The 21,040-nt window shown below is 42.9% G+C and overlaps 1 protein-coding gene across 1 annotated transcript in view; it reads right to left on the bottom strand.

Moving 5' to 3' along the window:
* COL28A1 (collagen type XXVIII alpha 1 chain) overlaps positions 1-21,040 on the bottom strand; it is a 91,909-nt gene that overhangs the window by 58,842 nt on the left and 12,027 nt on the right. The window contains exons 5-12 of the mRNA XM_044428963.1: positions 20,174-20,194; positions 14,745-14,798; positions 13,934-13,987; positions 12,006-12,047; positions 10,735-10,761; positions 9,745-9,789; positions 5,676-5,720; positions 2,279-2,332 (exon numbers count right to left, since the gene is read on the bottom strand). Coding sequence (XP_044284898.1) covers positions 2,279-2,332; positions 5,676-5,720; positions 9,745-9,789; positions 10,735-10,761; positions 12,006-12,047; positions 13,934-13,987; positions 14,745-14,798; positions 20,174-20,194 — 342 coding nt within the window. The remainder of the gene's footprint in view (positions 1-2,278; positions 2,333-5,675; positions 5,721-9,744; positions 9,790-10,734; positions 10,762-12,005; positions 12,048-13,933; positions 13,988-14,744; positions 14,799-20,173; positions 20,195-21,040) is intronic.

The following is a 21,040-nucleotide window of genomic DNA, read 5'->3' as shown; positions in this document are numbered from 1 at the left end:
TTACAATGCAGAATGGAGAAACAAAATAAGGTGCAGGTACTGACAAAAGTTCCATGTTCCCAAATTGCATAACATCAGAGCCAAGTGATATTTTCAGAGCCAAGAGGCGAGGTCAACCCAATCTTTTGGACATGTGGAGTTGATCCTGAATTGTAAACCAAGTATATCAATCACAACGAACCAATTGTACAAACTATAGCAACTGTTGAGCATGATCCAGATTTTCAAACCTACTTAAGCAAATTAGAAATGACTGATTAAGATGAATACCTTACAATCAGTCCTGAGTTACAGGTACCTTTTTCCCTGCACTCACATTTGATACATGCATCTAATTGAAAGTATATGTCTGTTCTTTACTTTTATGATACAGTTATCTATCTCAGAAAAGTCTCTTTGGTCATGGCTTCATTCTAGGAGGACAATTTCTCAGTACAGCTTTTAGGGACAGAATTAAAAGGTGAAACTACATGTGATGTTTAATCATATATTTTGACCTGAATTGGTACCCCTGATTGCCACCACGTAATATTCCCTTTCCTTCTCAGCCTACACACCATTCATCAAGGTTCCCCGACCTTCTGTGTAACATTTCGGAAGGACTGGAGGGTTGTCTCAAGGAGCAGTCCCCTACTTCCAGCTGCTCCATTGCATGTGCCTGAATTTATTTATCCACATATTCATATGCCTCCTATAATGGCCAAAATGTCCTCCCTAGGTGGCTCACATAATTAAAACATAACATTTAAAAACAATAAAAGAATAAAAACATAACATTTAAAAACAATACAAAAACCAATATAAAAAGGTTCATCAGTACAAAGGGCTTAGGTATCAATTTTTATTTTAAAGGTGCATCTTTGCCTGGCACCAAAAAGCAAGATAGTGCCAGGGAAATTTCCTTATGGAGGGAGTTCCAGAGATGGGAGGCAAGAATAGAAAAGGCCCTTTGCCTATTTTCCACCCCTCTCGCTTCCCCGAGGGATGGCTCTCGTAGAAGAATTTGAACCCAAGCCATTATATTTAGAAGAAACAGAAGTTTTGACATTTTTCCCCACACCCATGCTGCTGAGATTCATACAAAGAATGGCAAACAAAAAATGAGATAAATAAAGGCAAAGAAAAGGCATCAGTGAGGCCAAGATTCTGCAACAAATATTTTCCACATATGAATTCATTCCTGTGTGTCTTCAAATGTTCGGGTTGCCCCAGAAACCAGGTCAGGATGCTTCAAATAATGAACACCCACATATAGTGCAATAGAAGCATCATTCACTGGGCCTCCTGTGATTTGACAGTCAAATGCAAAATAGTATCATTAACATCAGCCCCTACATTCATAAATATTTAGCTATTCAATGCACAGATAGGATGAGTAGCATAGTACAGTGATGTTAAGCTACGGACCCTGTGATTGATGACTATGGAAAACCCTTTGACCTCAATGCATTTGATATAACAAGACCTAGAAATGTTTAGGCTGCAGAAAACCATATGCCCAGCCCTGTTGCCCCCTTTGATGGCAACACACTCACCCTTTCTTACATCACAAACTGCATTTGAAACTTCATCACACATCAAAGGCTGTTTGTAATGCTGCATGAGAAAACCCAAGAGTATGAAAATTGGAAAGGCTGTGAAAGCCCCTTTGAGAGCTTACACAGCTTTCTGTGATCAGAACATTGCATTTCATTGTTCTATAGCAGAGGCATCCCCCATGGTAATTTCTGTGCTGAATGTGCTGTCACGGTGCCTGCAAAGAAGTGGCAACTTTGCAAGAAATTGTGGCATGTGTACACCATGTTTGCAAGCACAGTCATGCTCCTGGAATTCTATAAATAGTGTAAAACAAGCCAAACAAGTAAAGCGCTCTCTTTTTGTCTCTCTCTCTCTACACACACACACACACACACAGAGAGAGAGAGCAAACTTATCCTTTAAGCACTGATTTTTATGGTACCCAAAATAACACCGTCCACACACAAGAGGGAGTTATCACCACACTTGGGGGAATACGAGAATATGCAGGCGTATCCCCCAGAATTAGAATCAGACACTTTCAAGGGGAAAAAAGGCCTTACTGTGGGAGACAAACCCCCTAGAATGGCTAGATGAGCACTGAGCAGGCTCAAAGACCATAGATAGCCAAATGGAGAATGGAATGGAGTATCTGGAAAAGAGCAGCGCTGGTTGGTTGGAGCCCTGAACAAGAGCGGCAAGCTGCAATACCTTGTGGCAGGTTCCACCGGTAAAATGATGTCTTATGCTGGAACCTTACCTTATTTCCTTGAATGCCTTTTGGACCAGGCTCACCTGGAGGGCCAGTCATTCCCTGTTTGTAAAATGGAAGACGAGAGTGTTGTGTGCTACCAACAGACATGTTAAGTACAGCAGCAAAAACCAACCTATAAATATAGGTTGCATCCTTTCGTGTGCATCCTTACAATAACAATAGTTGTAGGATCATATGAATTCCTTGTCTTGTCTTTCATTCAGAGTTGTTTATCTTTCACCCTGGTGGAACTTGCTTTGCAGGGTTTCTCTGCATGAGGTTCTTAACTCACTACTTAACTGAGGCTTTTTCTTGTTTTCTTTGGATGAAGAGTGCATCCCTTACACAAACCGTTTTTGATTCCACGCCCTCCCGCTCCACGGGTTTGTCTTCATCTGCCTTTCTTCATATTCTATTATCCAACCGCAAGGTAGCAACATGAAATAGCTGAACTGTAGCAGAATTACAATATATGAGATTTTCCTTCTGGTTTATTCCAAGTTTGAAAATTAATAGTGGATTTTCCACGCTATAAAGGAAGGTCCAGAAATGGCTATAAAACATGGGACCGGCCCTATGGATGAAAACATCGAAAGGGTAAGAAGGAACTGCATGAGCACACAATAAATGACTCAGAGAAGCCCACAGTATAATTTCCCTAAAGCTCTGTAGCATTTGAGTTGAAATTAGGACAATAAAGACAGAGGAAACATTCATAACAAAAAAAAAAAAAAATCTTATCCAAATCGAACTAACAGTCCCTCGGGAAATAATGAGTTTAGTATAAGGCTTAAAAGCATGTGCATGTCATTCAGTTTCTTAGCATATTGTATGATCATATTATTCTTATATTAACATTCTATTAAATATATTAAAAATAAGCAGGATCAAAAACATATGATTAATAAAGAAACCAAAGCTAAATAAGAAGCAGAATAATAGAACCTTCTTTAAAAGTGCTTCCATACATTTCTGAGGCTGTAGAGAAATGTATAGAAGCATTTAAAAGAAGATCATACATCAGATTAAGGCACAATTCTATGCAGAAAAAATCTACAGGTCCAAACATGCCCCAGCCAATGTTTTCTGTCTAAATGTGCAAAGGATTGTGCTTTGGGTTGCTTTTTTCTCAGCATATCTCAGGTCTCATCCCATTACCTTGAAATCCCTCCTTCAAACTCACCTTTTCCATGGAGCTTAGGCTACATCCTTGGCAAGCTTTCCCCAACCTGGTGTCCTCCAGATGTGTTGCATTACAACCCCCATCAATTCCATTAACCATGTTGGCTGGCATGATGGGACTTGTAATCCAACACAATTGGAGGGCAACAGGTTGGGAAGGATGGCCCAAGCCCCAAGACCCTACTGTAGCTAGGTCAAAGTGCTCATAACTAAAATAATTGCACACTGTTCTCCTATTTACCCCTATTTGTGCTTCCCTCCCACTGTTTTGCTGATTCCTTCATCTTTAGCGTTTGATTGCAAAACCCCTGCAGGAAAGGCCTTTGCAAAGTGCCATGCACATGTATTACTATTAGCAGCAGCAGCAGCTAGAGAGAACAGTCCCCAGATGACACTGTGTAGGCTATTCTGTTTAATTTTCCTGTCATATCACCAGACCTGTCCAGTGTGGCACCTGAAAGACTCAGCGTTATTCTGTAAACTTGTAAGTCCTTAAGATTCCACGAGATTCTGTGTCAGCTTTGCTGTCTAACACAGCTACCCTTTGCAAACTGTTGCAGCAGCAATATGGTATCGACCATGGGAATACCTCCTAATTGCAGCAAAATATGTGCCAGTACACATTTTTGTACAGGCATGTAAGCTAAAGAATTGGCAGGGGAGGCAGGGTCAGCAATTCCACTGCGAAGGCAAAAATGTTCTCACAGTTCTACTTCAAGCTAAGCTCTGTTGCTGCAGAACAGAGCACTGAGGCATGCCTGTCGGCCAAGAGATGGACTGTAGGCTCCCTTGCGCATGGCAGAACTCAGCGTACTCAGAAGGAATGACAGAGACAAACATCTGTACTGTTTAAGAACAGAACCACAGAAAACTCTTCATTGCCGGAGTTCCTAGAATACAAAGGGCCGGATGCTACTTTTACTACTGAGGCATAAGCGTCCTGCTGGATTGGACCAAGGACCAGCAGCTGGAATCCAGCAGAGGCCAGCCAGATGCCTCAAGGAAGCGCACAAGCAGCTCATACACCCAACATCACTTGCCGTTTGTCAGGCATGCAGGAGTACACGCGTTCCCAACTAGGAATTTCACTCAGCACAGCTATAGATTGCTAATAACTTTATGAAACTTGGAGTTCTATTTTCACTTTCGTTCCTGATCTCTAATTTTCCATTTGTAAAGCCATGCTGATTTGCCTTCAGCAAGAAATGTTCTTCTACAAATGTGGCCTTTTCTTAGCATTTAATAATGCTTTCAAACAACTTCCTTGGGGCAGATTCTAGGCTGACGAGTCTGCAATTTTCTAGTTCCTTTCCAGATACTTTCTAAACCTCCATAAAGGAGGTCCATTTTCATGCTAAGATCCATTCTGTTATTAGATGATCAAAAGTTTTACACTGAGTTTTTAAACATTTCTTAGGAACATGTTGTTTGACCCTGGTGATGTATTCATTTCTAATATCTCACTTAAATATAGGACTTTATTCCTTTCACACCTCTATTTTAATTCTATCTAAAATTCTGGCAGGAAATGTCAGGAGCAAAAAACAAAACAAAGCAACTGATGCTCAGGACATTAAGGTGATATGCATGCCTGGGCTATAATCTTGGACTGCAGGAATACACCGCTCACATGACTGAAAGCTCCTTCATATATCTACAATCTATATCTGCAGAGAAAGCAGCATGCCAAGGAGAAGCTAAACACTTTTCCTTAATATCTAGTTTTCTTGGAAGAGCAGATTCCTTCCTTCCTTCCTTCCTTCCTTCCTTCCTTCCTTCCTTCCTTCCATATGATTGAGTATTCAAGTCCAATGATCTCCGATTGCACTCTGAAGTGGTACAGCCAAGACACAGATTTTTCAGGTAAGACTATATCACATGCCCTGCATCTCCTTTTCCTTAATCAGAGGTATAGGAAGTTTCTTTTACCACTTTGCAGCATATGGAGAGGGAACAGAGACCCAAAGCCATGCAAGGTGGGGGAATTTTCCATCCTGATCATTGTTGGGAAGGGGAACAGTAGGCCTCCCCTGCCAATATGCTTCACTCAGGATAACAACCTCCCAAACACCTCAGATTAATTAAGGGAAAACAGAAGCTACAAGCTATATGCGTTACTATATATGTAATGTATAATTTCACACTAAGAAGTGGGCTAAGGAAAGCAATACATTTCAATCCAAATTACACAGAAATCATCAGTAGTGTTAATCAAACTTACCTGAGGGCCTCTTGGTCCCTTTGGGCCAAAAGGGCCTTCTGGTCCCTGTTCAGATAAACAATATAAAGATTAATGCCACATTCTGACTGAAGAGGCACTTCTCACCACTTTCTCGCAGCTGCTGTGGGTACAAGTTGGTAGAGGCATAAGGACAAATTTCTGCTTCTTCTACTTCTACTGAAACTAGTTTTAGGGAAGGTCATTAGTATGATAATGCTGGAAAACATTCTGCAGGGATGGATAGATGTAAATCTGGAATCACAGGGAGATTTCTGCAGATCTTCAGCAGTTCACTAAGGATTTCTTTTGTTGTTATTGTTCAACAATAACAACAAAAGTACTTTTCCTACCACCATTATTCTAAATGACACTAATGTCATGAGCAAAATTTGCAACATGGGGTTTGGTGCATGTAGCGACCAGGAACAGATTCTTTGCCTCGAAGGACTGTGAACATTCAGATCTAATACTCAGAACAAATCCTGGACTCAGAATTGGTTAATTTGAAGTATATGTTTCTTGTACCAGATTCCAGTTCCTGGACCTTGGAATTCTAGTAAAACCAGATAGATCCCACACATTTGCCATCTGCCCATCTTGCACAGAGCACATCACACTCCAAGTCGAAACATGGGGCACCCATTTGGACGATGAACAATGAATACATTGAATTAGTATGGCCCTCGTATCCTTCACTGCAGAGGATAGTCCTCAACTTGAAGGTGAGCAGTCCTTCTCCTGAAGCTGTCATTTCTTTGAAGAATAAAGATCAAGAATCATCAGAAGGCAGAGTTTGACGTTCACAATCCTCCTCCCCATAGGAGCATGCATTTCTGTAGTGGAAGTAGATATTTCTAGATGCTCATGTATACACATAAATGGCTTTATGGAAAATGTTTTTGCAAACTCACAGTCTTTTTTGACCTTCTTTTCTTAGGCCTACTTTTCTTTCTTTCTTTTGTGGCAATGTATAAGTTGCCACCCTACTGATCATGGGAAGTGGTTTGGGGCCAGGGAGGGTGAGAGGGATTGCAACAGCATGGTGGCCAGTCCCAGCCCAAGTACCCACAACTTCAGCTGAACTTCTTTACAAGTACATGCAGATAGGTCCTCCCCTCTGCAATTGGTGACTTTTTCAGGGTTCCAGATTCCATGTAGAAAGTGTCCTTTATTTGGTGCATGGATAGGCTGAATATGTCATAAGGAATGGGCCTGCCATAAGATTCTCCACCATGTTTCCACTGACCCTTTGTAATCTGTACAGGACAGATGTTCTTGAGAATTGTCCTGCAAATAGGGTATGAAGAAGGAAAGGCAGCTTCACCAAAATGTTCTCAGTATATTTAGGATAGGAAATTAAAATTTCAAGATTTTTCTGGGGAGATTTATGACAATTAAAACTGTAAAAACAGAGTGATCACAAAAGGGAACGCCAATATTTATGCTTCTGTTTTGTTGCACAAGTCAGTGAATGGCTTTCTATCCAGTTATCATCTAGATATACAGAACTGCTTGCTCTCCCACCTCAATAATTTCTTGAGCTTAGAGTATCAAGTCTTTGAAAATTAGAAAAAGTACCATGATGGCTAGAATATTTTATTAATTCCTAAAATTAATCATTTTATTGGCTAAAGGAAGGCAGAGACAGAAGACTGAAACTCAATATTCACAATGAGTGCCCTTTTTTTGGATCCTGGGAATGGGCACAACTCCCTTCTCTTCATCTTGAATTAAGCACACAGCTTGAGAGGGGAGTCTGTCCTGTCACCATGAGAACAAAAATAATAATGGAAATTTATTTAAGTTTCTTCTCTGTAGACTTGTGCGGATGATTCTCATCCAAGCTGAATTCAAACAGCCGGCAGTTATTGGTATTTTGAGCTATTACAAAAGCAGTATCCAACACTGATTGCCCTTTAGGGAAACCCAGACTTCTAAGAAATGGGAAACACCAGTAAACATTGCTGAATATTGTTTAATAAATCTAAAGTTGTGTCAGGACACACAACAGTAAAGCCAATTATACTGCAATGCTCTTCCTTTCAGATTGGAAATGTGCTCTGAATATTGGCGTTGTGCTTCTGAAGTTTTCCTCTGCGTGTTCTCCATGGCTGGCCACTTTCCACTGGCATGATCTGCATTTTTAGTAATAATTGTAACAACAATAAAATCTCAATTCATTTTTGGTAATGCCTTTTCTTTCCTTTTAGAAGTGGGAATCCTGTGGGTGATGCGAACTTTGGCCTGCACAGAAGTTTCTTCAAGTGCTTAATCCATTATGGCTTTTAATCCTTCACAGATGTTCAATGCCTTCTCTTTGCTTGCCTTCAGTAAAATCCCGCATGTCTGGCAAAGTTCTTTTCTTACTGTTAGTTCTAGAAGCTTGACATAAGGTTTCTATGTCCATTTCTTCTTTCCATTTTAACTGCCAGCTGCTAATTTGGTTCTATCTTCTTAGCATCTTCTATTATTACTTGGTTTTCTGCTACTGTCAACTGGAATTGTGCCTTATTTTGACTTATATTTTCACTTTGCACCTTATACTATATGATTAATATAGTAATATCTTCTAAATTAAACCCATTTTTGAACTAAACTAACCCTAACTTGTCATCCATGGTTTGGTCAGTTCCACTGTTGATTTCTGCATTAGAAAATGGTTTTGAAACTTCATCTGATTGAAATGCTAGAGACCATCTCCTCACTGGCACATCCATACCTTAGTCTTCCCCCTATTTATTAGCTTTATTAGTCAGGGTGGCTATTAACACATCACCAAAGGAAAAGAGAATAAAACACACTGCCAAAACACACTGCCAAAAACCAGGAAGAAACAGTGGGCAAATTCAAAAGCTTCTGCTCTTCCATCTTATGGCTCTTGATCCTTCAACCTGACCAGGACTAGGTAGCCTTTTAAATAGAATGTGAATCAGGAAAGTGTGGCTCCAAATATTACCCAGCTATGCCAACCATCCCTGACAATTGGCCGTCCTGTCTGGGGCTGATGAGAGTTGATGTGTGAGAACAGCTCGCCATACCTGAAATAGAGAAGACTTCAAATACAAGTTAGTCTCCTCTTAAGTAGAACATGTGGCCACCTTAGTCCTATTAGGTTGTTCAGATGTACCAGTGTCAAGAATCAAGGGTTCCCTGTACCGAAAAGAGCTTCCCACCCTATATGAACCTACACATGCATTTCATTTCATTATTACATGTCTATGCCCAATTACCGAAGTTCTTTGAGCAAATCAAAGCATGGACAACACAATATAAAACATTTAATGTTTTGTGTTTCTATACATCATGTACAATGTAATTCTGAATCAGAGGTAGTGCATTTTTCTATTGCAGCTTTGGGATTTTGGAATTAAATACTCATAGAAGTCAAGCCAAAATTTTATCTCTGTCTATGATCGCACAGGACTTGCATGTGTGTCTGAGTGTGTGGATGTGTGTGTGTGCCTGCACAAGCAGATTTAGTTTTTACATTTTGGCAAGCTAATTAGCTTATTATTGTCCTGAATATTTAGGCTTTATTGTGATGCTTGTTATTAACCAATATTTATATTGTGATGCTCTGTTTTTTAGGTTGCTGGATTTTGAATCCAGGTTTTATGCCCATCTATACACATCTTTGAGGGCCATTTCACATACCAGTATGGAAATTCTTATAAAGGCAGAGGAAAGTCTGCTCAGGGAGCAGAATGTCAAAGCAGCCAATAGTGGACCAAAGCAATAGTATTATTTCCACGTCAGTCACTGAGAATCACAATGTCCCATATTGGACTTTTGAATCCATTTTCTTGGTGGAACAGTATGTAGGCTTTTAAGGTAAAGATGAACTAACCTTCCGATCTACACAGTCAATGGTTATGTGTACCTGGAATGTTCATACCAATAGAAGCTTGTTCAGCAAGAACTATTTCAGTTATCTTTGGCCATTAAACACACACACACCCCCCTTGAAAACAATGAAAATGTCTGAACACTCAAATATTGGTATGTTTGAAGGTATGCATATTACCAAGGTATATATATCACCAAAGAAATTCCAGTATGTTCAACTTACTGCGTCTCCCTTTACTCCTGGTGTTCCACATTCTCCTCGCTCACCCTACAAATATAAAATTGGCATGCTTTTAGGGTTTACAAATTAGTTATTTTCATGTAAAAATGTAAAGTGTAAATCCTGTTACTTTGATCATCTGGATATGAGATGCTGAAAGTTCCAAGGCACAGGAGCTACATTATCAGAATCTCCATTTGCCTGGAAGCCACAAGCTTATGCTCTTCTATGGCCATCCCCAAAGCCTCTATCTGGTCACCACAAATGGATGGGTGTTACCATATTTGTCAGTTCCTAGGTGGCACTGAACTTCGCTGTACCTGGGTGGATTCAGGAGTTTTCTGGTGGTGATCTGTTCTTCTTAGAAAGAGACAGTAAAGCTTTTGTCTAGCTTCCTCTTCCAAGTTTTACAACCTATTGTTCTTCATTGGGAGTTATTGGCTGGATCTTTGCTATACCAGAACATCACCTTTGTGATGGCCTGGAAAAGTCCTGCTGCTCATCAGCACAGCCAGATCATGAATTGAACCAGATCAGATGTGGACCCCAGAGGGACTTGGCAGCCACAATATATCTGCTGCTTCAGGCTTGGTTGCTTGTTCTGAGCAACTCACTGCTCAAATATCCTCACAGACTACCTTGCCTCACGTCTCCTGTTTCCAACGGACCATCAGCCCAACCTTAGACCACATCACCTGATACTGTCAGGTATTGCTTTTGGTCCTAACATGCTTGACCTAGGCAAAGCCAATTGCTTCTGACCCCATACTTAACAACTACCCCATACTTAACAGAAGTTTATGGTACAAAAGCTGCCAAACCTGTTAAGTTTAATGGGCTGTACTTATAATTTATCACTTTCCCTTTTACCCTGTTCCAATTACAAGCCATAACTGATACTGCTTTTATTGCATCACTTCTTTAAACCTCTAATTATGTCATGTAATAAACTGCTTAATGTGGCAGTAAGAAATTATTTATCAATTATCTTACCTTATCTCCCTTATAACCAGTGCTTCCCTGTTTTCCAGACAAAGAAAGGTTTTTTAAAAATATATAGTTATTTTAGCATGGCTAATTTAAGTATCAAGCAAATGCTGTTTAATTTGCACAGCATGCATTTATTTATTTACTTTTTACCAGGATGGATATACCAACTTTTGAAAGAACAAATTATACTAAGGGAGGGTTTGATCCAGATTTAGACATATTTAGAGTAGACCTATTGAATCAATGTAACATCAGTGGGGCATTACTCAGTTAATCCCCAGGGATTTCAATGGGTTTACCTTAAGTATGCCTTGGTCTGAGTCCAACCCAGTGCATCTTTGATCTGCACACAGAGCTCTCTGTAAAGGTTCTCATTCATTTCAATGGAGGATCCAGTACCCACATGCAAAGTAATGAATGGACCAATCAGCTCCCTTCATTCAACCACATGGAGTGGGAAAATGTTACTATTACTCTCCTCACATGTGGGCTAAAACCAAGATGTTGTGAGCATATAGATATACATACACAAGCATAGATTTGTTGATTACTTATATCTCACCTTGCGTCAATGAACATTTAGATTATACTTCGATAGGATAAAAATATATTGGTCATATATCACAAACATAAGCATCTGCTCCTTTTAATGAAAAGGTCCATAGTTAGTAAGTTTTTCAGTCATTCTTTGAGGATGCATAATTTCCAATACCATTTGAGTCAATGCATACTTATTATGGAACTCATATTTTATAATTACTACTCATACATCACATTTATATCTCATCTTTCCTGCACAGACTTCAGAGTAGTACACATGGTTCTTCCACTCCATATCTTCAAAATAGCCCTGTGAAGAGGGTTAGGAAGGGAGCCAATGACTAGCCCAAGATCACCCAAGGTGCTTCATAGCTGAACGAGGATCTGGACCTGAGTCTCTCTGGATCCAATCCAGTACTCTAACCACTTCACCATACGGAACTCCAACGTTTCTTGTGTTTGGGCAAAGCAACTGAGTATTGTCTACTATTTCTATTGTTCTGCCACAAGATGTTAGAGCTACAATAGCTAAAGAAGCAATGACAGTCCAGTTTGCAAAGCCCCACCATGACATCAAACCACATCTCTCAAGAGGCGGTATCAAGAGAGGCAGGACTGTCAGAGAAGACAGTTTGAAGAGCAACATTTTGAAGAAACCAAAAAGACTGGGTGTTGTTGTTGTTGTTTTTACTCATTGTCTTTTAGCTAGTTGATAATGATGATCCTCTACATACCTCTGCACCTTTTTCTCCAGGCTCTCCTTTGTTAGCCTCACCCTAGAAGCAAAGGTAGAAACCAATGAAAATTTGTATTCCCTCTTTGGGAACATTATTGTCAAGTATACTACATTTATCCAAGTAGAGTGCACAGCTTTGAGAAAGGTCTTATTGTAAAAAGATTGGCAAGGATCCAAAGCCAGGCCCTATAAGGAGTGTGTAAGTAGCATATTTCCAGAAGAGAATCTGAAACATACATATGCACACATACACATGCCATTTTATCCTCTGATATGAAATTTCTGCTCAAAAAGATGCTTTACAACCTTCCCCTGCAAATCATAAATCAATTTTGTTTGTTATTGAATCTTTCCTCTATGATTTATAACTTCTCAATGTGCTTCAGAAAATTGCTGGGCCTGATTCTAACAGAACTCAAGCAATGGATAAGAAAAGGACTATGAATTAGGATTCTGGAGGTATTGGTGCAATTAGTCTGTGGTAAGAAAAAAGACAGAAAAGATAGCAGGTGAACAGGGGAGGGTTACAAGTGGATGGTGATGTCATCTGGAGCCCCAGTGAAATTCTGTGAATGAGGCTGGTGATGATGCAATAAAAGTTTTATCTGCAAACACCCAAAAGCACAGAAGTGACAGAAATTGGCTTCTATCTAGGATCATGTGAAAAAAAGAACTGAAGGTCCTAAGGCAGCCAGTAGACCTAAGGTAAAGGTGAGTGGGAAACAGTTCCTTAGCATGCATCATCCACAACATAGATTGCTAGCAGGAAGTGGTCCAAATGAGATGCAAATCTGATTGGTAAACCATACCTAGGAATCATAACAGGATCAGTGAGAATGTAAACTGGAAGAAAAATGTGAGCTTCGAGAATTTTTTTAAGCATTCAGAAGTTGACATAAACAGGGCCAACACCAAGGGTAGGCCTGGTCAGGTTCCTGCCAAGAACCCACATCCAAGCAGGAGCTCATTGACAAGAACTTCCCTGGATTTACAGGTTACTTGTTCACTTGCCTTTTACTCCAGCCAATATGACAGTGGAAGCGAGGAGGTAGGTACCACTGTCTATTTGCATGCTAGGGATCTCTGCTTATACAGCTAGCAAGTGGTAGAAATGAGAAAGCTGGTGACAATAATGACGAGGAGGGAAACTCACTAAGGCAGAGGAAGCCCACCACTTCTGGACTAAATTAGTAGACCGGATGATCTCAAAAGGGTGGGGATCCACCCAAAAGCTCTGGCTCCCTCATGTCAATCTCCCTGCCCTACAAGCTGCAATTGAATGATGTGGGGAAACCCTGGCTTATTTTTCATCTTTGGTTGGAGATCAGAAAAGTGCTCAACCTTCAGTGGATCAGAATGGCTCTCAGCGTGGGCCAGATCAGGCTTGCAAGCCAGAGGTGAGGGTTAGTGTCCTCCACTGCACTAAGGGAAAGGGTCGATTGAGACTGTGCTGCCCAGTGCCCCACAAAACCCTGGATGTAGATATAGAAATGCAATCAATCACATAAGATGGAGTGCCAGGCATTTCAATTCCAGACTGAATTCAATTCAAACCATACAAAACATGCCTACATCCCACAAGAAGCCTTGGAAGATTATGGAGATTAACATGGAATTATTTTCCTGCTTTATTTGATTTATAACCTGCCTTTCTACTAAGAAAAAATGGCACTAAAGGTGGACAGTTTAGGAGAAACATTGTGATTGCCAGGAAGGATTAAATGTTCCTACAAAGCTAGGAAAAAATTCTAATCACATTCTGTATGTTTAATGGAAACTTTAGCAGGCTGTCGAACTGTTTGACTTAAACTTCCTTTATCTATCTCTCCCCTCTATATATACCCTGGATTTACATGCACACACACATATATAAACTTGTGTATATATGTGTGTGTATATACAATTAATATATTGATTCTAATATACCTTTTCTCCCTTAGATCCTCGTTCACCTTTGTCTCCTCTACTACCATGATCACCCTTGAGGGAGAAAAGAGAGAAAGAAATTTATTATTAACAGATTCTATTTATTAACAGATAGACCTCCGAATACCAGTGTCAGAATAACATGAGCAGGCAGATGGTAGAATGCTTACATCCTGCTTGTAGGTTTCTGTTTGCTACTGCAGGAACAGAAAAATGCTCGACTGGATAGGCCTTTTAGTCTGAACCAGCACAGTTCTTATGGTCCCACCACCCCCTGCCATCCAGAAAAAGTTGTTGGATCTTTTCTCCCTGAGTCTGCACAGAATAGGGCTCCAAGAGTCCAAGCCTGATCATTACTTGCTCACAGATAAGTCCCTTTGAGTTTGGCAAAGCTTAAGCCAAGGTAAGTGGGCATAATATAGCAGTTGTCTCACTGAAAGCAAGAGCAGTTAAACTGGATTTGACTAATTTGTCCCATTGTTTTTAATGGGGATTACTTTAGTTGGACTGCCATCTATACATCCATCACAAGCCCATCAATGGCCTCATGCAACCCTGAGGCATTCAGGTCTGGGCCATTGGTTCCTGTGACCTTGCCCTTTGCACAAAATTTTATTTACTTTCATTTTCTCTCCCTGTCATGGCATAGACCGAGCACTTTTCATTCTTTCCTGACTGAACAATTCCTCCTGTTCCTTTCTAGCATATTAAGAATATTAGCATATTCCCTTTACACTTTTGGTGTGTGGCTTTGCTGTTCTGAACAATAAGCGAAGAGTGTGGTGGCTTTTCTCCCATCTCAAATACTCACAGGTGGCCCGGGAGTTCCTTGGTCCCCCTTTTGACATTCACAGCTCTTTCCACACTAGAGGTGAAACAGAAACATCGACAACAGAGAATGTCACATTTCAAACTTAGGAGACAATTTGACATTAGCATATTTGAAATCAACAAGGAAACAGGTCTTCATGAATAAATGAGAACCTTTTACCATATATTCTTAATGCTGATGACTGCAATTAGTACCCAAAGCAGCTTGCAGAGAATACATCAAAAACAAATTAAAATAATGAACACTCTACTTCAAAAAAATACATGCTGGAATATATTTATTTGAAAAGCCACCCTGCAGAAACAAAAATAACTTATAACCATCTGGCTTGAGGGTGAAGCAGCTGATTTGGGGTGTCATGAAAGGATTAGAGGTAAAAAAGAAAGAAACCTCCACTGGAGTCAGTGGACCTTGCTTGCTTGCTTGGTGTACTGACTTAGCAGAGGTGGGCTTGACTTTGAAGGACAGAAACAGTTGAGTGGAATCCATAATGTAGAATACAGTCCTACGCAATCCCCATTACCAATGCATAGTGGTCCCACTCTGGATTGCAGTCTCAGGTGCTTGTACTAAATGATCAGCAAGATACTACATGAGATAGTGTTGCCCTCTGTATGATCTCAGAAAGGTGAGCAAATAGTGCTGGGTTTTTATTCGCCCTGCATGCACTCATCTGGCCACCAGATTGACACAATGATCCTTCCTGGCATGGTTTGCCACAATGTTCAAGTGGTTAACAAGCTACCAGAACCCATGACCTGTCTTTGTGTTGGTGAGGGGTTGTCAATTACCCTGCCAACTAGCCTTGCTGGATTTGGACATCACAAGCTGCTCCAGTGAAGGTAATTCTGTAAGTCCACAACTAGCACACACACAGGGTGGATAATAAGCCATGTATCAGCCACCCTGCATTTGTGTAAGTGTATGTAGCTCAGCCCAAAAGTTCTCTCTATGCATGGATTTGTCACATCTGAAGGAGGCCTAACTCCTTGATGCAACAAAACTCTGTTCTGTGTCCTTCCCTCTAACATCCAAGGCTGCCTATGGCTGCCAGCCATGATGGTTTTGCTCCCATCAGTATCCGGGGCAGTAGTCCTCTGCCTGCCAGTCACTGGGGAGCCACAACCAGAGGGTGCAATCATGTCCTGCTTCTGGGCTTCTCATGGGACCTGGTTGGCTACAGAGGGCAGGCTGGACAGGCCTTTCCAGCATGGCTATTTATTTAAAGTTTTTATATGCTGTCCCCATTGCTACATAGCCTCGGGACGGCTCACAACAACAAATAAATAAAACAAATAGAATTACAATTACAATTAAAACTTGGAAACACACTGGCTGTATAATTAAAACTATAAATATTAAAGATTATTAAAATACTGTTTGAATAAAAAGGTCTTGGCCTGGCGCTGAAAGCCAGATAACGACGGCGCCAGGCAGACCTCTCTGGGGAGCGCATTCCACAGATGGGGCGCCACCGCAGAGAAATCCCTCCTCTGGGTACTTTGCTTCCTGATATCTCTTATGGAAGGCTCCCAGAGGACAGCCCCTGCTGCCAATCTCAAGGGGTGGGAGGGCAAAAATGGCCACAGGCATTCCTTCAGGTATCCGGGTCCCAAGCCATTAAGGGCTTTATAAGTAATTACCAACACCTTGAATTGAGCCCAGACTTCGATGGAAAGCCAGTGAAGCTGGTAGAGGACTGGGGTTATATGAGAATAATGCCCAGTCCCCGTCAGCAACCTGGCTGCTCTATTTTGCACCTTCTGAAGTATCCAGACTGTCTTCAAGGGCAGCCCCACATAGAGCACATTACAGAAATCCAACCGGGAAGTAACCAATGCATGCGTCACTGTCGCTAGGCAGTCGTCCTCTAGGTAGGGATGCAGCTGATGGATCAGCCGAAGCTGATGGAAAGCGCTCCTTGCCACCGCCAACACTTGAGCTTCCAAAGTCAGCTCCGGGTTGAGGAGCACTCCCAAGCTGCGGACCCTGTCCTTTAGAGGGAGTGCAACCCCATTCAGGACAAGATGCAAGTCACCTACCCAGGAGTTCGAACCACCTACCAGCAGGACCTCCATCTTGTCTGGATTGAGCTTCAGTTTATTGGCCCTCATCCAGCCCATTACCTTGGCCAGGCACCAGTTCAGTACAGCCACTGCCTCACCTGGATTGGTTGAAAAAGAGAGGTAGAGCTGGGTATCATCAGCGTACTGATGATTCCGCAGCCCACACCTCCTAATTACCTCTCCCAGTGGTTTCATGTAGATGTTGAAGAGCAAGGGGGACAGAATTATACCCCTGCGGAACTCCATGGCATAACTGCCATGGTGCAGAGCCTCAGTCCCCCAGCACCACCTTCTGGAATTGGCCGTCGAGGTAGGAGCGGAACTACTGCCAAGCAGTGCCTCCTACTCCCAGCCCCCTTAGCCTATCCAAAAGGATACCATGGTTGATGGTATCGAAAGCCGCTGAGAGGTCCAGGAGAACCAACAAGGACGCACTTCCCCTGTCTCTCTCCCCGCATAGGTCATCATACAGGGCGACCAAGGCAGATTCAGTACCGTACCCGGGTCTGAAGCCAGACTGAAATGGGTCCAGATAATCAGTCTCATCCAAGAGAGCTTGGAGTTGTCCCGCCACCACCCGCTCCAGCACCTTGCCCAAAAACGGGATGTTGGCCACTGGTCTATAATTGGCGGCCATCTCTGGATCCAGGGACGCCTTCTTTAGGACTGGCCTGACCACCGCCTCCTTTAGAAGGGCAGGCACCCAGCCGTCCTTCAAAGAGGAATTGATGACCCCCCGGATCCAGGAACCAATCCTGTGTTTAGCTTTGGATAGTAGCCACGATGGGCAGGGGTCCAGTACACAGGTGGTGGTACATACTTGTCCAAGCACCTTGTCCACATCATCAGGCCGCAATAACTGAAACTCATCCAACAATGTGTGACCAGATGGTAACATTGGCACCTCTCCTAAGGAATCTGAGTCACTAGTGGAGTCCAGCTCGTGACAAATCTAAGCGACTTTCTCCTTGAAGTGCTGGGCAAAGTTGTCACAGCGGGTTATCGAGGGTGGTACAGGATCTTTCTTGGGGCCTGGCTGTACCAGCCCCTGTACAACCCGAAAAAGTTCTGCTGGATGACACTGTGAGGAGGCAATGGAAGTGGAGAATAATTTCTTCTTCGCCACCCTCACTGCCACAGCGTAGGCCCGATAATGGGCTCTTAAGTGTGGTCGGTCAGATTCATCCCGAGATTTTCTCCACCTACGTTCTAGTCGTCTCCCAACCAGCTTCATCGCCCATAATTCAGGTGTATACCAAGGGGATGAACGGGCTCTGCCTGGTGGGAGAGGACGCTTAGGAGCGATCATGTCAATAGCTCTGGTCACTTCCCCATTCCACAGTTCGACCAGAGCATCAACAGGAGCGCCAGCTTTGTAAACTGGAAACTCCCCCAGAGCTTTCAGGAATCCATCCAGATCCATCCGGCTCCGAGGGCAGACCCACACAATCGGGTCCGCACCCTTACAGAGGGAAAAGCCACCATCGAGCTCAAACCTCACGAGGAAGTGGTCTGACCATGACAGGAGAGTCAGACACAAATTCCTCACTCTCAGATCACTCTCTTCCTGTCCCATCGAGAAAACCAGGTCCAGAGTGTGTCCACATTCATGGGTCGGGCCAATGGCATGTTGAGACAGTCCCATGGCCATCATGGAGGCCATGAAGTCCTGAGCTGCCCCGGTCAGATCAGTCTCAGCATGGAGATTGAAGTCCCCCAGGACCAGCATCCTGGGAGTCTTCAACACCAGGTCCGAGACGATCTCCGTCAGCTCAGGCAGGAAGTCTGTTGGGCAGAAGGGTGCACGGTACACCAACAGAATCCCTAATCTGTCTCGGTCGCCCAACACCAAGTAGAGGCACTCTAGACCTGGTCTCGAGAGGACAGGAAGCCCCGCAAGGGAACGAGAGGCTTGATGAACTAAAGCGACCCCCTCTCCCCTCCCCCCCGGGCATGGCCAATGCTGCACCAGAAACCCGGGCGGGCACAATTGAGAGAGGGATACGTCCCCCCACTCCCGCCCAGATCTCTGTGATGTAAGCCAGGTCGGCCCCCTCATCCACAATTAAATCGTGGATGAGGGATGTTTTATTATGGACTGATCTGACATTAAGTAACAGCACTGTCAGGCCGAGGGGTGGTTGATAAGCATACCCAGAACCTTCCGGCTGGGGGAATAACCAGAAGGGGGACAGGTGTCAACCATCTGTCCCTCCTTCTTCTATGAGGACCTGTTAAACCCCCAACGCCATAATGCCCATTGCCCATAACCACCCCAATGGCGGCGCCCATGCGCTCCCCAGGCAACCCCATAGAAGCAGCCAAGTGTGAATCCATTAAAAACAGACAGAATAAAACAGATAAAACAATTAAAAGCAATAAAACCTTGTCACCCCCCGACAGCAAATTAAGAAAGCCGACCCATAGAGTTCCGGGCCAGCCCAGCCCCTGCATGGCCCCAAATGGCATCACCACCCTTAGGCCGACGCCCTTTGGCCGCTGGCCCTGGTCCCGGCTGGCAAGTTAAAGCCCGCGGCTCCTCCTCCACACCCTGCCTCCTGAGCGGTGCAGCTCTCACCCACACCGGGGGGGGGGGGGAGGGCAGGAACAGGGCCCGCGGAGCACTCGCCGGCAAGGTGGTGGTGGTGGGCCCGCAGGCCAGCAGTGTCCCAGCGGGTCCTTTCTTGTGTTCTTTTCCTCTTCCTGCCTTTCTTGGTCTTTTCCTTTGGGAAAAATTCCTTTCTCCTGACCCTGCATATGCATTTGTAGCCACAGGGCCAGAGCAGTACCTTGAAGGGCAACACTACTGGACTGGGTTCAGGCAATGTGATAAGTCCAAATCAAGGATTGAGTATTGTTTGAGTGTAGTCACTGTGGGTAATCATGCTGTCTGAATCCATGGTTTGTTATTGGATTATGAACTGTGGATTATTCACCCTGGTTTGTTGTCTTGGCTGGGCACAGACAATATAATCCAGATTTCAATAATAACCCAGAATTCAACATACCTAGCTCAACTCACACTCAACCTTTAAGTGTGGATGGTTGTGCTGCCTAAGCTTAGCCATGCCCTTTAGACCTTGCATCTGTCTGGGATTTTCAGGAATAATGTTTGTGCTGGTTCTGGTTTATCTTAAAAACATCCAGGTGACTTTTGCTTGAGAAGGAGCAAATCCTATGTTTGCACTGCTGTGTGTGAGATCATGTAATCTGGTGTATAGGAGCACAGGTCCTTTTTAGTTTTTCCTATAAGCAGGATATTATTGTATAGAACAATGTTATATTACAATCAACACAACACTGTACCAAAATGCAATCCCACTCAAAACTTGTTCAACTTACCTGTTCATCAGACAAAGTTGCCTGGAAAATAAGAAGACATAGAAACACATTAAGGTGCCGTTTCACTTACGGATTAGTTTGATCAGGAATAAACTGGGCAAAGGCCTGTGGCTACTTTTAGCCATTTGAGAAACTGTCCTGGACATTGCCACAAAATGGATGCCGTCCAAGACATGGCCAAGGACAATTAACCCAACCAGAAAAATGAGTACAAGGTAGAGGTGGGTCTGAGCCCCAACACACAAAACAGTTCCTTTGACCTGACACTTTTCAGCTGGCTTACCTTTATTCTTCTTAGACTTCCCCACTCTCCCTTGCCCTTTACGTTTTCTTTACCGCCTACCCTTGCCCCGGGCCCAGCTTACCAGACAGAAGCAACAGGAAACACTTTTTCTCCCCAACCCTTTGCTTTGGTGGCAGGGTATCCTGCAGAGAGAAGCACTGTCCGGCAGCCATTTGCCCTCTCCATGTCCTATTTCTGACTCCAAGGGTATTCATGAGAATGAAAATGGCGATGGTGGCAGGTCCTTGCTTTGAGTTGAAGTGAGAAAATGTGTATGGCACCGTGGTTGCTGTCCAGTGCAGGTTGGTGCTCACAACCACCATACTACCTGCCCCTACACTGTATTAACAATATTTTACATTTTAAAAACAATTCAAGTTAAGGTCTTTATGTATCACTTTTCAGGCAAATCTCACAAAGTGGTGTATATCAAAACACTGAAGCATGAACCATGAATAAAGCAATGTAATATAATAACAATCAATAGCTAAAGGAGGCCATTGTGAAGGCCAAAACTATTCTTACCTCAGTTTTGTACAGCCTTGTGATAACAGGGAATATGGCTCTTGATCTTTAGAGCACTA

This window comes from Varanus komodoensis, unplaced genomic scaffold (assembly GCF_004798865.1).
Source record: "Varanus komodoensis strain SLA01 unplaced genomic scaffold, ASM479886v1 scaffold2, whole genome shotgun sequence".
Classification (NCBI taxonomy): domain Eukaryota; kingdom Metazoa; phylum Chordata; class Lepidosauria; order Squamata; family Varanidae; genus Varanus; species Varanus komodoensis.
This window is presented reverse-complemented; position numbering and strand designations above follow the sequence as displayed.